This window comes from Pongo pygmaeus, chromosome 2, assembly GCF_028885625.2.
Source record: "Pongo pygmaeus isolate AG05252 chromosome 2, NHGRI_mPonPyg2-v2.0_pri, whole genome shotgun sequence".
In the NCBI taxonomy this organism is placed as follows: domain Eukaryota; kingdom Metazoa; phylum Chordata; class Mammalia; order Primates; family Hominidae; genus Pongo; species Pongo pygmaeus.
In genome coordinates, this window is record NC_085930.1 from 149272527 (window position 1) to 149285961 (window position 13435).

Below are 13435 nucleotides of genomic sequence, written 5' to 3' on the forward strand. Positions count from 1 at the left end.
ACTCTAAGCTCTCAGGAAACTTTTAAGTTGTTATTTCCAACAACTTCATTATTGGGAAGGTTTTTCAGTGAAAGAGGAGTAATTTGAATTATCTATCAAAGAGAAACACTTGGTTATGCTGAAAGCTATAGTATATGCTGGTGGGGGGGCGGGTGGGGAAGAGAAAGAAGGAAACCGGGAAAGGAGCAAGGGAGGGAGGGAAGAAAACCTCCCTTTTGTTACTCCGAGGGATGGGGGAAATATAAATTTAAGAAGTGTCCTTTGCTGCCTCTTCCAAGAGAATATATTCAACGCTCCCCTCCCCCTCCAAAAGCCACTGCTAATGATGTGCTGGTGCCTCTGGTCCTAAGTCCCTGAAGAGCTGCTGTTATAATAATCCTAATTACCTATTGCCTTAAACCACCCTGGTCCCTAGTGAATGGGGTACTCAAGAGACAGCCCTTCTAAGCTCATAAAAAATAGATGATGTTTTACCACCTGTCCAGGCAGGGCAGTTTCCTAGTCACAGGACAACGTGCATTAGGTTGTATGATCGTCCCTCTTCCCCTGTTCTCACTTGTGGCTAAAATCAGACAGAAATAAAGAGGAGCCTCTGATCTCAGTGGTTGCAAGCCATGACCAAGTGTCTGGATTTGCTACATCTGACACCAGCATACAGGCAATGCAGGGAAGAGCAATTATCTGGGTTCACATTTCATCTTCTGTTTATGAGAGGTACAGGCAGAGCACATAGCCAAGTGTCCAAGGGCTATTATTAGTGCCTTTACATTTTTACTCCAATTGTTGTTGGAATGGCCATTACTATGGATATCTTAAACAAGTAGGATAATGGCATTTGCCACCAGGCCTCAGTGACTGGCTTCAGCATCATCTGCTGCCCCCATTGACATTCTCTTTATGCTGTCAATACCAAAGACAGGAGATTCCCCCAACATGCACACACACACACGCCTCCCACACACACTGTTAGTTCACACCTTTGCTCTGCTCTCTGGCTGGAAGGTCCCTTTCCTTCCCTATCCCTTGATTCCTGGCAAATATCCCTGCCTTCAGCACCTCCCCAAGAAGGCTGTTCCACCACCACCATTCTGACACTCCCAACTGCTGGTGCTTCCCTCAGCACACATTTTTTAGCCCTTGGTGGTGATTTCCTGTTTATTAAACCAGACCAGGAGACCCCGAGGGCTCATCCATGGCCGATTTGCCTCTGGGTCCCTGAACCCAGCACACTCCCTTCTACACAGTGGGAATCAAGGAAATTGCAGATGGAAGATAATACCCATGGTGAGAGAGAACCATGAGAAAATGGCAGCTGTGACACACTCCCTACCTCAGGGAGCTCTCAGTCAGCCACAGCGGGAGGTAGGAACAAGGACGATATGACCAGACCTGACAAGAAGCCGGCAAAAAACCTGGAAACTGTGAGAAGGCCATTGAAATAAAGATACACATACAGCATTGCTAGTTACAGACTGTCTTAAGTGTACGTTATTGTGCTTTTAGATTTTGCTGATTATACACGAAACCATTGTGATTGACAAGCATTTAAAAATTAAGATAAAGAAATTATTTATTACAATATATACCTAGTGAGAGTAAAAATATTTTTGATATCATTTAAAAACTTAAAAGATAATTATTTAAAATAATCCATCTTTAGTGAATTTTTTAAATTTCTGTTTTAATAAATGTTTTATAACACACAAAGTGTATTTAGTCCACTTTATAAATAAATAAATATACTTATTTAAATTATCTCTCTTCACAAGTTTTTCAATACAGGAGGGCAAGATCAAAACCACTTGAAGACAGCTAGCCTATCATCAGTGAGATGGGGACAGTAATAGTACCCCCTTTAATGTCTATTAGGATTATATTTGCACATGACTGGCACATAGCACATACTTCATAAATACCAGTCAACTTCTTAAGATGAGATTTTAATTTAGGACTGCCGAACTCTGCCGAGCATTCAAATACTCAGACATTTCTTTGGGAAATTTGGAGTCATACAATTAGGCAAGGACAACTTGACTGACCAACTTGCTAATGTGCTCCCCTGGGAGCACATTAATTATATTAATTTATCAAATATTGATTATTGGTTATATCATATTGACTTGATTATTAATTAATGATTCAGCTCCATTTGAGCAAGGTTTATTAATAACTTCTCCATGCTAGCTCCTGGGTTAGACACTAAGGATTCAATCATAAAAAGGTAGTGCTTCTGCCCTTCAGGATCTCAGGTGGTCGGGGAGACTATGATCATATGGAGAAAGCTATGAGAGCATGGTGGAAGGCCACTTACCTCTTCCCAAATGAGAGCTATTGCTTATTGAGCACCTACAATGTGCGCTGGACACTGTTTTCAATCATCCCAAGACCCTTGCCTCCCTTATGGATGAGGAAACTTGGTAGTAGGTAGTTCCTCTAACACTATGCAGCTTCTCAGTGGCAGAGCTGGTATTCAAATCACACCTTTTGGCTACAGTATTCACGCTCTTCCCACTAATTCATGCTACGCAACCTCAGGGATGCCTGGACATCTGAGCAGTGGATGTGGTATTTGGGATCACACAGACTCTGCCCCTGACTCAGCCTTAACCTGGGGTGCAATAACAGAGGAGGAAGATGATTAGCAAGGGCTGTTTTCTGAGCTGTCCTTCATGCCTGCGTTTCCCATGTCTGTCTTCCTACAGCCCCCAAATCAGAAGTCTTAGAGGAAATGCTTCATAACTTAGATTTCTGTGATATTTTGGTGATCGGAGGGGACCTGGACCCAAGGCAGGAGTGCTTGGAGCTCAACCACAGTGAGCTCCACCAACGACACCTGGATGCCACTAATTCTACTGCAGGCTACTCCATCTACGGTAAGGCCACACTCAGCCCCCTTTGCCCCAAGGGTGTCCTCTTAGAATGTCCTTATCCAGGGAGACATGAGTGAGATTGCACCTGTGAAGGGGCACTGTGAAGCCCCAGGGACCAGTTGGAGATCCTTGGCCTCAAGCGTGGATTTCTAGACCCTCCTTTGGCAAGTTACTCCAGCATCTTGGGGACCACATTCCCACTCCTGGGGAATTCTTCTGTAGAAGCTAGGTGGGTGCCTTCTCTTACAATGTTTGGTCTCAGCAAATGTCACAGAAACATCTGGAAGATTGAGGCAGTCTGTATGGAAAGCTTGTGCATCAATGTAGTTTTGGCTCCTTAGAACTTCTGCACATTGTCTGCCCAAAATATCTTGAGCTCTTACCCTCAACAAACTTACAAGACCCATGAGGTCTTGTACCACAAGCCCCGGCTTGTCTCCTCTCTTCTCTTCCTCCTCGTTTTCTGTCTTCTGATGACAGGTGTGGTCTCTTGGCACAGGTGTGGGCTCCATGAGCCGCTATGAGCAGGTGCTACATCACATCCACTACCGCAACTGGCATCCGGCTTCCCTTGAGGCCCGGCATTTCCGGATTAAGTGCTCAGAACTCAATGGGCGCTACACTAGCAATGAGTTCAACTTGGAGGTGAGTGGGTCCTGTCATTGTTAGGGAAGCCAAGGCTCACCCATTCCCTCATTCATTCAGAACTGCTGTAACTGGCCCACCTGCCACTCCTGGGTCAATAGCACCTCTCCCCACTCTTCCCAGGTCAGCGTCCTTCATGAAGACAGAGTCTCAAATAAGGAGCATGTCAACCATCTGATTGTGCAGCCTCCCTTCCTCCAGTCTGTCTATCATCCTGAGTCCCGGAGTAGCATCCAGCGCAGTTCAGGTAGGGTGCCCAAGAGGAGGGACCCTCAGGACACAGGTGGTCATTGCGACTCAAGACTATCTACTCAACAGACAGTTATGTTGTAGCAAATGTAGGTGCCCAGAACTGAGGGAGGGAACCCAGCAATGGAGAAAATGTGCCCTGGCTCTGAGACACTCACACCCTCAAGAGGCAGTCAATAAGTAAACAAGAAATTACACAACACGCATAATAGCAGAGGTCACTACAAAGGGCTGGGACAAAATTTCAGGCCCAACTCAAAACCATGTCCTAAATGAAGCTTTCCATGAGCCCTTTACACACACTCACACATACATACACACCATATTGCAACGTCCTCTGCCCAAATTTCTGTTTGAGCACTTGCCATATTGTGTTACCATCTGGTGGGCACTTGTGTCTGTTTCTACTAAACTCTTTATCCTATGCATGGATGTTTCAGTGCTTGGCTCTGTGGAAGTTTCTTTATAATTTGAGGGGTAAAGCCAGGAATAAAAGAGAATTTGCATTTAATGAGCACCTATACTGTGCCTATGTGGAAACTCACAGATTATTTAATTTACACCTAACTATTACTCATAGGATAGGAATTATTATGTCCATTATAGAGGTCATGAATGTGAAGCCCAGACAGTATAAGGTGCTGCTCTAGAGTTCTACAGCTGGGAAGTGGTAGGGCAGACTTTATCCTATGCATGGATGTTTCATTCAGGCTCCCTCACAAGAATGAGCTAGGCCTTTGTTCACCATAACATGTGAGTTTCTTCCTTGTTCCAGTGGTCCCAAGCATTGCCACGGTGGTCATCATCATCTCCGTGTGCATGCTTGTGTTTGTTGTGGCCATGGGTGTGTACCGGGTCCGGATCGCCCACCAGCACTTCATCCAGGAGACTGAGGCTGCCAAGGAATCTGAGATGGACTGGGACGATTCTGCGCTGACTATCACAGTCAACCCCATGGAGGTGATCCTCATGCAGGGCTGGGAGTTCTGGGTGGGGTGCTTCTCCCTCCACCCAGCTCAGCCCTTCCTATGCCTAAAGCTGCCCCATACCCCCTCCTTCTGGAAACCCTGCCCCATCTAGTCCAGCTCCACTGATTCTTCTTGTCTCTGAGCTCCTCTAGCCCTCTCAACCTAAATAGATCATACCATCCCACCAACTACATTCTCTGATTTAAAATGTATTAATTGCTCTTACCCCACAAACAGAACCAGAAATTTTGTTAAAGCAAGCAAACACCACAAGGTGGCTATGCCTTGCTTCCCCCATAGTATTTAGCTCAGAGCTAACTAACACTTAGGGACTCAGTATTGAAGTTTTGATTAACTAACAGTGCAAATTAGATGGCTTTGCTCCATACTGCCTGAAGAGTTTACTCAAAGGCTCGGAACAGATTAAAAGAAAAATATAGCAGCAATGCCTGCCATTTATTGAGCCCCCATTATGCCAGATACTGTATAGAGTGCTCTATATACACCACCTCATTTAATCGTCCAACAACCTATAAAATAGGAGTTATCATCTTCATTTACCAAGGTGGAAACCAACTAAGAAAAGAAGTAACATACTCAAATTAACATAGCCAATAGTCAAATTTAAGGTTGTCTGATTCTAAAGTCTGTATCTTTCCAGTTAGCCAACAGCCCCCAGAATCTATCCATGAGTGTCAAGGGAAGCCCTCTACATCACGCCCTTTGCCCATGGGTTCTGGGTGATGATAGACACAGGCTTAGAAAAGGTAGGGGAAGATGATTACCCCAGCCTGGTCCCCAGTTTCCACCTCGGCTAGCCTCACACTCCAATTTCAAAGCGAGTGTGCTGATGTGGCTCAGTTTCTCCAAGCATGTGCTGTAGGTAAAATGCTGAGCTCAGTGCTATACAGACTCCAGAATTTCCACCTTCAAAGAGCTGAGCCTTGAGTGTAGAAAACAAGACCACTATACCTGGAGTGGTCTGAGGACAAGGCAAGAGTGTGCCTAACAAGGGCCAACCTTATGATGTCAGAAGTCAATGACCTTGAGGAGGAAAAGCCTTCAGGACTGCAACAATCAGGGAAGATTCCTTGGAGGAGGTTGGCCTAGGGGAGACCTTGAAGAGTGGGTAGGATTTGGGGTAAGGTAGAAGGTAGGAGGTAAAAGACAATTCCTAAGCAGTGTAAGGGGAGGGGTTGGGTAGCCAAGCAAGGAGAAACAACTTTTATGACCTGGTTCATCAAACACAGAACATAAATCGAGAAATGAAATTTTGCTGGAATTATCCAAAAGCTGGAGGGAGGGGGAAGTGGACAGGAAAGGAAGGGGTACAGCCTGAGGACACAAGTCAGGGGGTGAGTAGCAAGCATGGAAAGTGAGGACCAATAAATTTGTCCTTTCCAAAGGAATATTTTTGAGGGGAAGCATACCTGAGTCTTTGCTGAGAATGCCTTCTGCTCCCAGGGACATTGCATGCACACTTGGAAAAGAGACACAAGATCAAATGCCGTCCTCCCACTGAGAAGGAAACACTAAGGCTTGGACAGCTCCATTTAAATAAGCTCCAGAAATGCCTGAAAACAAGCCTTGGCCTGAAAGGTTCAGTAAATGATGGATAGGATTGGCTTAAATGTCCAGCCCATCATTTATACCCAACAGTCTACCTTGAGTTCATGCCTTGGAATTTGCTATTTCAGGCTTTTACCTTGAACCTTCTAGCTTCCTTTTTACCAGAAGACTTCCCTTCCAGGAAGTCTGTCTCCAGGCTGAAGAGTTTTGCACTAAGAGAAGAAATTCCAAGGGGCCGTAAATGTTTCCTTAATGGATGGAGAAACATAAGCTCCAAAGTGGCCTCTGTTCAGCCCCTGATGAGCATTTGCTTTTTCTCCTTGATATCCAGAAACATGAAGGACCGGGGCATGGGGAAGATGAGACTGAGGGAGAAGAGGAGGAAGAAGCAGAGGAAGAAATGAGTTCCAGCAGTGGCTCTGACGACAGCGAAGAGGAGGAGGAGGAGGAAGGGATGGGCAGAGGCAGACATGGGCAGAATGGAGCCAGGCAAGCCCAGCTGGAGTGGGATGACTCCACCCTCCCCTACTAGTGCCCAGGGGTCTGCTGCCCGGCCCACATGTCCCTTTTGTAAACCCTGACCCAGTGTATGCCCATGTCTATCATACCTCACCTCTGATGTCTGTGACATGTCTGGGAAGGCCTTCTCCAGCTTCCTGGAGCCCACCCTTTAAGCCTTGGGCACTCCCTGTGTCTCATCCATGGGGAAGTTCCAAGAAGCCCAGCATGGCCATCAGTGGGGACTTCAGGGTAGACTTTGTCCTGTAGCCCCCACTTCTGCCCTAAGCTCCCCAGCATCCTGACTACCTGTCTGCAGAGTCTGCCTTTGTTTTTTCCTGCAGGGAAGAAGGCCCACCTTTGTGTCACTCACCTCCCCAGGCTCAGAGTCCCCAAGGCCCTGGGGTTCTAACTCACTGTGCGTCTCCTCCACACAGACCAGCAGGTCCTCCTATGCTGACTCCAGCTTGCTTCATACAAGGAGGGTGGTTGAACTTCACACACCTAAGGTCTTAGTGCTTAACAGCTTAAAGGAAAGTCCTCGTTGAGGCAGAACTAAGTTTACAGGGAAAGGTACACACATTCTCTCTCTCTCTCTCTCTATCTAGTTCCCCAGCTTGGAGAGCCTTTCTCCTTGCTTCTTTCTGAGGCCATATAAGCTTATAAGAAAAGTCCTAAACCAAGAATAGGTCCTTGGCCACAAGCAGGTCCTGATCCCCCATCAGAGCTATCTGAGCCTGCCTGCCTGGGCACCTGCTGCAACCATGCAGCTGCCCTGCCAGGGGCACTCACCACACAGAACCACAGGGCCCGGGAGGCATTCCACACAGGCACTGCCCCAGGCGACAGTCACAACAAGCCTAGAGCCAGAAAGCAGATGGAAATGCTAATGAGGTCACATGAGATGGAAATGCTAATGAGGTCACACGTAGGCTTCATGGTGGGTGAAGTGGGGGTGGCTGGGCTCCCCCAGGACAGAGGGGACCCTGAGATTGGAAAGGCTCTCACCACTCAGCCTTATGGTCCCTTATCTCCTATTTTCCCTCTTGAGAAAATACACGCTTTCTGGATGTATTAGAAATGCACGAGCTCCACCGAGTCTACAATGAAAGTCTGAAATTTCACTGCAAGGAATTAGAAGCATATTTGCAATCATTGCAGCTTCTTCTTTCTTCTGCTCATAAAAGGAGGAACACTTTAGATAGAGGGCAAATATATCTGAAAACCTAATTGCTTTCTTTTTTTGATAAGGAAATCTTTTCCATCTCCATCCTAACATGCACAACCCGTGAAGAGAATTGTTTCTATAGTAACTGGTCTGTGATCTTTTGTGGCCAAGAGAATAGCAGGCAAGAATTAGGGCCTTGACAGAATTTCCACGAAGCTCTGAGAACATGTTTGTTTCGAATGTCTCAGATTCCTCTTTGTCATCAATGTGTACGCTCTGTCCCCATTCTTCACTCCTCCCCAAGCTCACACCAATTGGTTTGGCACAGGCACAGAGCTGGTCCCTAGTTAAGTGGTATTTATGTTAAAAAAAAAAAAATAGTTCAGAATCTCAGCCTTTTCCTTGTGTCATCAAAACAGCTTAAGAAGGGGACTACTGCCAATGTCCTCTAGTCTGACCTCCACCCAGGGAGGACCCATGGCAGACCTTTTCAACTTTCTGATTCATGAGAACAACCTTGTGAAGATTTTCCCACTTCCTGAAGTGTTTTCTGCATCTGTTCCTTCCTTTGGACCTCACAACAAATCCTGCGAAGTAACTGAGACATCTGTTGTTAGACACATTTTTGTGATGAGTAAACTGAGGCTTGGTGATTCAATGTCTTGTTCAGAGTCATTCAAAAGTATAGACAAGACCAGACTCCCCAACTTCCACTCCTGGTCCAGGATTCTGCTTATATTCATAGGTATGCACCTAACAGACACTGCTGCAAACCTACTATGTGCTAAGCATTCTACCAACAGCTGTGAGAAAAAGAAAAGCTGAATAAGATAAGCTCCTCCCCTACATTACATTTGCAGAGGGGAAATAAACAGGCCTAGAAATTACACAAGAGACAAATGAAGAGGAAGAGGAGAAGTCACAAGAGAAGAAGGATGCAATCACAAACTTAACCAGTGCTCTTATTTTTCCCTTCTCAGGGAAAAACACCAGAAGAAACTGGGGTTTTATATTCACTGGATGGAAACAGATATTTCTCCTGGGAATTCTCCCAACCGAATAGCCCTTTCCTATTAGGCTGTGTCTGTACATCCACAAGAAGAAAGTCTGTAGGACTGATTAGTTTAGTTTTCACAATCCCATTTAAATAAAAAAAAGATTCTTTAGTTGGGCATTTAGGAACAACTGAATTCTCCCAAAATTGTGGCAGCAAAAAGAACACTTCATATGCTAAAACCCATTCTTTTTGAATTAGATTTTGATTTTAAATATTTAAGTCTAGTGTTTGTGAGAACACTTTTCTCTTTGCTCAGTCTTTTCGATCTGGTTGGGTAGGGAAGGTGTTCCTCATGCTCTCTGGGTGGCTGCCTTATTCATAGTTGAGAGAGCTGTTAAGTAAAATCTTTACATGTGTTGGGGTTTTTTTTGGAAGAGGGGTAGCAGGTAAAGTGGCCCATGGCTAGGGCAGCAAAGATGAATAATTTGAGGAAGGATTTGATTGGTGGACTCATTTGCAGAGAAACAGTGGTGACAACAAATCAGAGCTGTTTCCCTCAACTCTGGCTATGAGAGGTCATTCTCTGCATGTCAGCTGCAAAGATCAGGCACTTGAATTAATCCGCTGGGTTGGCAGGCATTGGTTGGCAGGCAACACCCTCTTCCTCACCATGGATGAGAACAAGACAGGAGTGGTTATATCCCAGTAACAGAAGCTTTGGGAGGTATCCAGGTGAGCAGGGTAATGTGGCTTGCCCTCCCCCAGATATTCTGATCCCAAGAAAAAGGTGTCATTAATCAGTCTGGCATTTTCCACCCTCCATATGCTGGCATCCAGGAACCAAAACCCCTGAAGGCCTAGACACCCTATGACCTCTCACTCAGATGTTGGCAGCCAGGCAGATGCAGGCTCATGTCCAGGAGGAACTGCTGACTGGTTTGGCCACAGCCCAGTTCATCGCTTGTCTTGCCAAGTGGACAACCAGATTCTGCCTTCCTGAGCTTGAAAATAGGCTACAACTCTCAGGTGATTCAGATGACATAGAGGAGAAGTTGGAGGAGAAGACTGGAATTGTTAAATCCCAGTGCAGAATGAGTTGCTTCAGTGGAGTAAAGCAACCAGCTAGTTGGTAGCCTGCCTTAAAAAACACTAAACATGTGTCATCATACACTTGATCAAATGCTGTAAGCATAGCCAAGGCCTAAATTCATCTAGATACCAAAAATGTGATTTCAGTGAAATCTCTTTTCATTACCACTTTCTTTTGTTGTTGTTGTTTGTTTGTTTTTTGAGCCAGAGTCTTGCTGCTCTGTCACCCAGGCTGGAGTGCAGTGGCACAATCTCAGCTCACTGCAACCTCCACCTCCTGGATTCAAGTGAGTCTCCTGCCTCAGCCTCCCGAGTAGCTGGGATTACAGGCATCCACCACCATGCCTGGCTAATTTTTGTATTTTTAGTAGAGACAGGGCTTCGCCATGTTGGCCAGGCTGGTCTCAAACTCCTGATCTCAGGTGATCTGCCCACCTTGGCCTCCAAAGTAATGGGATTATAGGAGTGAGCCACCGCACCTGGCCCTCATTACCACTTTCTTGAATTTACTCAATCATCCTATCAAGCAGGGTTTAGACCAACATCTTTGCATTTAATAAGGGCTTTACTCTGTACACATAGATCATCCAGTGAGAGAGCTGGAGGTGGTGAGAAGCAATGTGCCCCATTCCTATATGTCAGGTGTCAGCAAACTATCTGTAAAGAGGCAAATAGTAAATACTTTGGGGTTTGTGAGCCATTTGGTACATGTCACAAGTATAGTCAGCCCTCCATATCTGAGGTTTCCAAATCCACGGTTTCAACCAACCTTGAATCAAAAATATTTGGGAAAAAATGTATAGTTGCAACTGACCAGAACATATTCTTTTTTTCATTATTATTCCTTGAACAATACAGTTTAACAGCATTTACATAGCATTTACACTGTATTAGGTATTATAAGTAACCTAGAGATGATTTGAAGAACACAGGAAGATGTGCATAGGCTATATGCAAATACTATGCATTTTATATAAAGGAATTGAACATCTGTGGATTTTGGTGTCCGAGGGGGGTTCTGGAACCAATCCCCTACAGATACTGAGGGATGACTGTACTCAGCTCTGCTATTGTAGCATGAAAACAGACAATACGTACAACAAATTAATGTTTCAATACAACTTTAGTTTCCGTAAAACAATTTAAAAACACTAAAAAAGCAGGCAGTTTGAATTTATATAATTTTCATATCTTTTTTACCCTTTTGATTTACATTTTTAATAATTTAAAAATATAAAAACCTTCCTCAGCCCTCAGGCCATACGAAAATTAGCAGCCAGCTAGATTTGGCCGAAGGCCAAAGTTTGGCAACCCCTACCATACACCATGGAAGTTAGCCTTCCACTTCAGGAGAAAGCAAGCTGCTCTCTTAACCCTCTCACCAACTACCCAGTAGTCTTTGCCTCCAAACCGAACAACAGGAAAAAGTGCCATAGTTTTTAATTAAGCTGTTTTAAAAGTCCATGTTCTGGGGGAAAACAAAAAAGAAACAAACAAACACTTGTTACTTGCTGAACTGACAAACTCTGACAGATATTCCACGAGAGTTGAAAGCCTTGGATCGAGGTGATTGCCTGGTTACTGAGTGCTAACTCCACTGAGGCAAGTGTTAGCCCCTCAGGGCTCACTGCCTTCCCAGCACAGCTCAGCCCGTAACGATCTCTAAGCAGGAGTGTTCATTATCTCAGACTGATTTTCATTTCAGCCCTACTCTTGTCATTGCTCTAAAAATGATCCTAAAGACTTGTGACTGTTTGAATCAATAGCAACATCATCAGTAGAAAGCCCCACCAAGCACACTTCAAAATTAGCAATCTTCTTGGCTCTATGGCTCAATATCAGCAAGAAGAAAAAAAGACAACTGTTTTTTAATCATCCCCACATTTAAATTAACCAAATGGTTTTTACAAAAAAGTAGAGAAGTGGGTTTAATTCTTTGAAAGAATTTGCCAGTGAAAAGTAGATGATTTTTAGGTAAGATAACATTTAGGCCTCTGGGGGATCCCCAAAGCCTTCTGCAGTGTACTCTGGCAGGCTATGAATGGTACAGGATTCTGTATCTATGTGAGACATTTATTGAGGCTGACAAGCAAAAGCCCTTGGCACAATTTAATTTTCACATAACCACGTTCCATTGTCCAGCTGCAGGCAAAAGAAATGAGCAATGAAAGTTTTGAAGTCTACCCCAGTACCCTCATTTCCTGTCTTTATTTCCTTTACTTTATAGGTGTATTCTATATCTGCTCTGTAGATCATGCTCTAGTTTTCCCTTTTGTGCCAACTGGAAAAGGAGAGTTGGCTTTACAGAGGCTGTGGATTAAGAGCCAGGCTTCACTCCATCCCAGGGAGACAAAAAGAGACAGAAGAAGTTACCTCCAGCAGCACCCCAGAAAGCTGACAGACATTCCCTGTGTGCAGGTGGTAAACAGATGGGAGTCTGTGTTTGCAGCTATGTCCAGTGTAATTCAGCAGACCTTCACTGGGCACCTGTGATGGGCCAGGCCCTGTGCCAGCAACAGGGGAGGGAGGATGAACAAGGCATGTTTCCCTGACCATGAGGAGCTCTTGGCCTGTGAGCTGTTGGGATGTCCCTTTGCGGTGTTGGAGGCTGTGCACGAGCAGTCAGGACTTTGGGGACAGAAGTTTAGTGTTAGGGAGGCAGGGTAACTTGCTTTGACAGCTACCCACCCTAAGTCAGATGACAGGTGTAATTCTGGGGGCCCTGATATGCATCACTGAGGCAGACTGAGGAGCTCTCCAGGGAAGCAGGCAATATTTCCCTGAGTGTTCCTCAATTCTAATCAAGGCTGACTCAGTTCACTTATGGATGAAAGCCAGTCACCCTGCCCACTGGGCAGAAATAACATGGTTGACAGCTGAGATTCAGAGAAAATAAGACAGAAGCCCTCCTTAAGTATGAACAGCAGCCAGGTGGACCTGGAAATTTAGGAAGGGTGATGCAGGTAGAGGGGCCAGCAGGAGCCAAGTCTCAAAAGGCACAAGCCAGACTGATGCAAGGGAGCCCTCCTGAGGCCCAACATCAGAGCCGAAGATAAAAGGAGGGCCCACCTCCGCGAGACCTGCTGAGGGATTACACTTGGTGCTGGGGAGCAGTGGTTCCCTGGGCCAGCTGCATCACCTGGGAACGTGTGAGAAATGCATATTCTTGGGCCCCACCCCAGATCTACTGAATGAGAAGCTCTGGAGGCAGGCAGTCTGTGATTTAATGAACTTTCTGACACGCACTAAAGTTTGAGAACCACTGATGCAGAGGATGAGGAGATGACTTGAGCTGGCATTGGGGAGAACTGACTATTAACTAACAAGGTAAAATCAATGACTAGTGTAGTGAGGGTGCCAAAACAAACCACCCCCGGCCCCC

The 13435-nt window shown here is 45.4% G+C and overlaps 1 protein-coding gene and 1 long non-coding RNA gene across 2 annotated transcripts in view; one reads left to right on the top strand and one right to left on the bottom strand.

Annotated features, from left to right (window-relative positions):
* CLSTN2 (calsyntenin 2) overlaps window positions 1-7933 on the top strand; it is a 639444-nt gene extending 631511 nt beyond the window's left edge. The window contains exons 13-17 of the mRNA XM_054480135.2: window positions 2703-2873; window positions 3370-3515; window positions 3639-3762; window positions 4540-4724; window positions 6633-7933. Of these exons, the coding sequence (XP_054336110.1) occupies window positions 2703-2873; window positions 3370-3515; window positions 3639-3762; window positions 4540-4724; window positions 6633-6833 (827 nt within the window). The 3' untranslated portion in view covers window positions 6834-7933. The remainder of the gene's footprint in view (window positions 1-2702; window positions 2874-3369; window positions 3516-3638; window positions 3763-4539; window positions 4725-6632) is intronic.
* LOC134739192 (uncharacterized) overlaps window positions 1-13435 on the bottom strand; it is a 158507-nt gene that overhangs the window by 51980 nt on the left and 93092 nt on the right. The gene's annotated exons all lie outside the window — the stretch shown is intronic.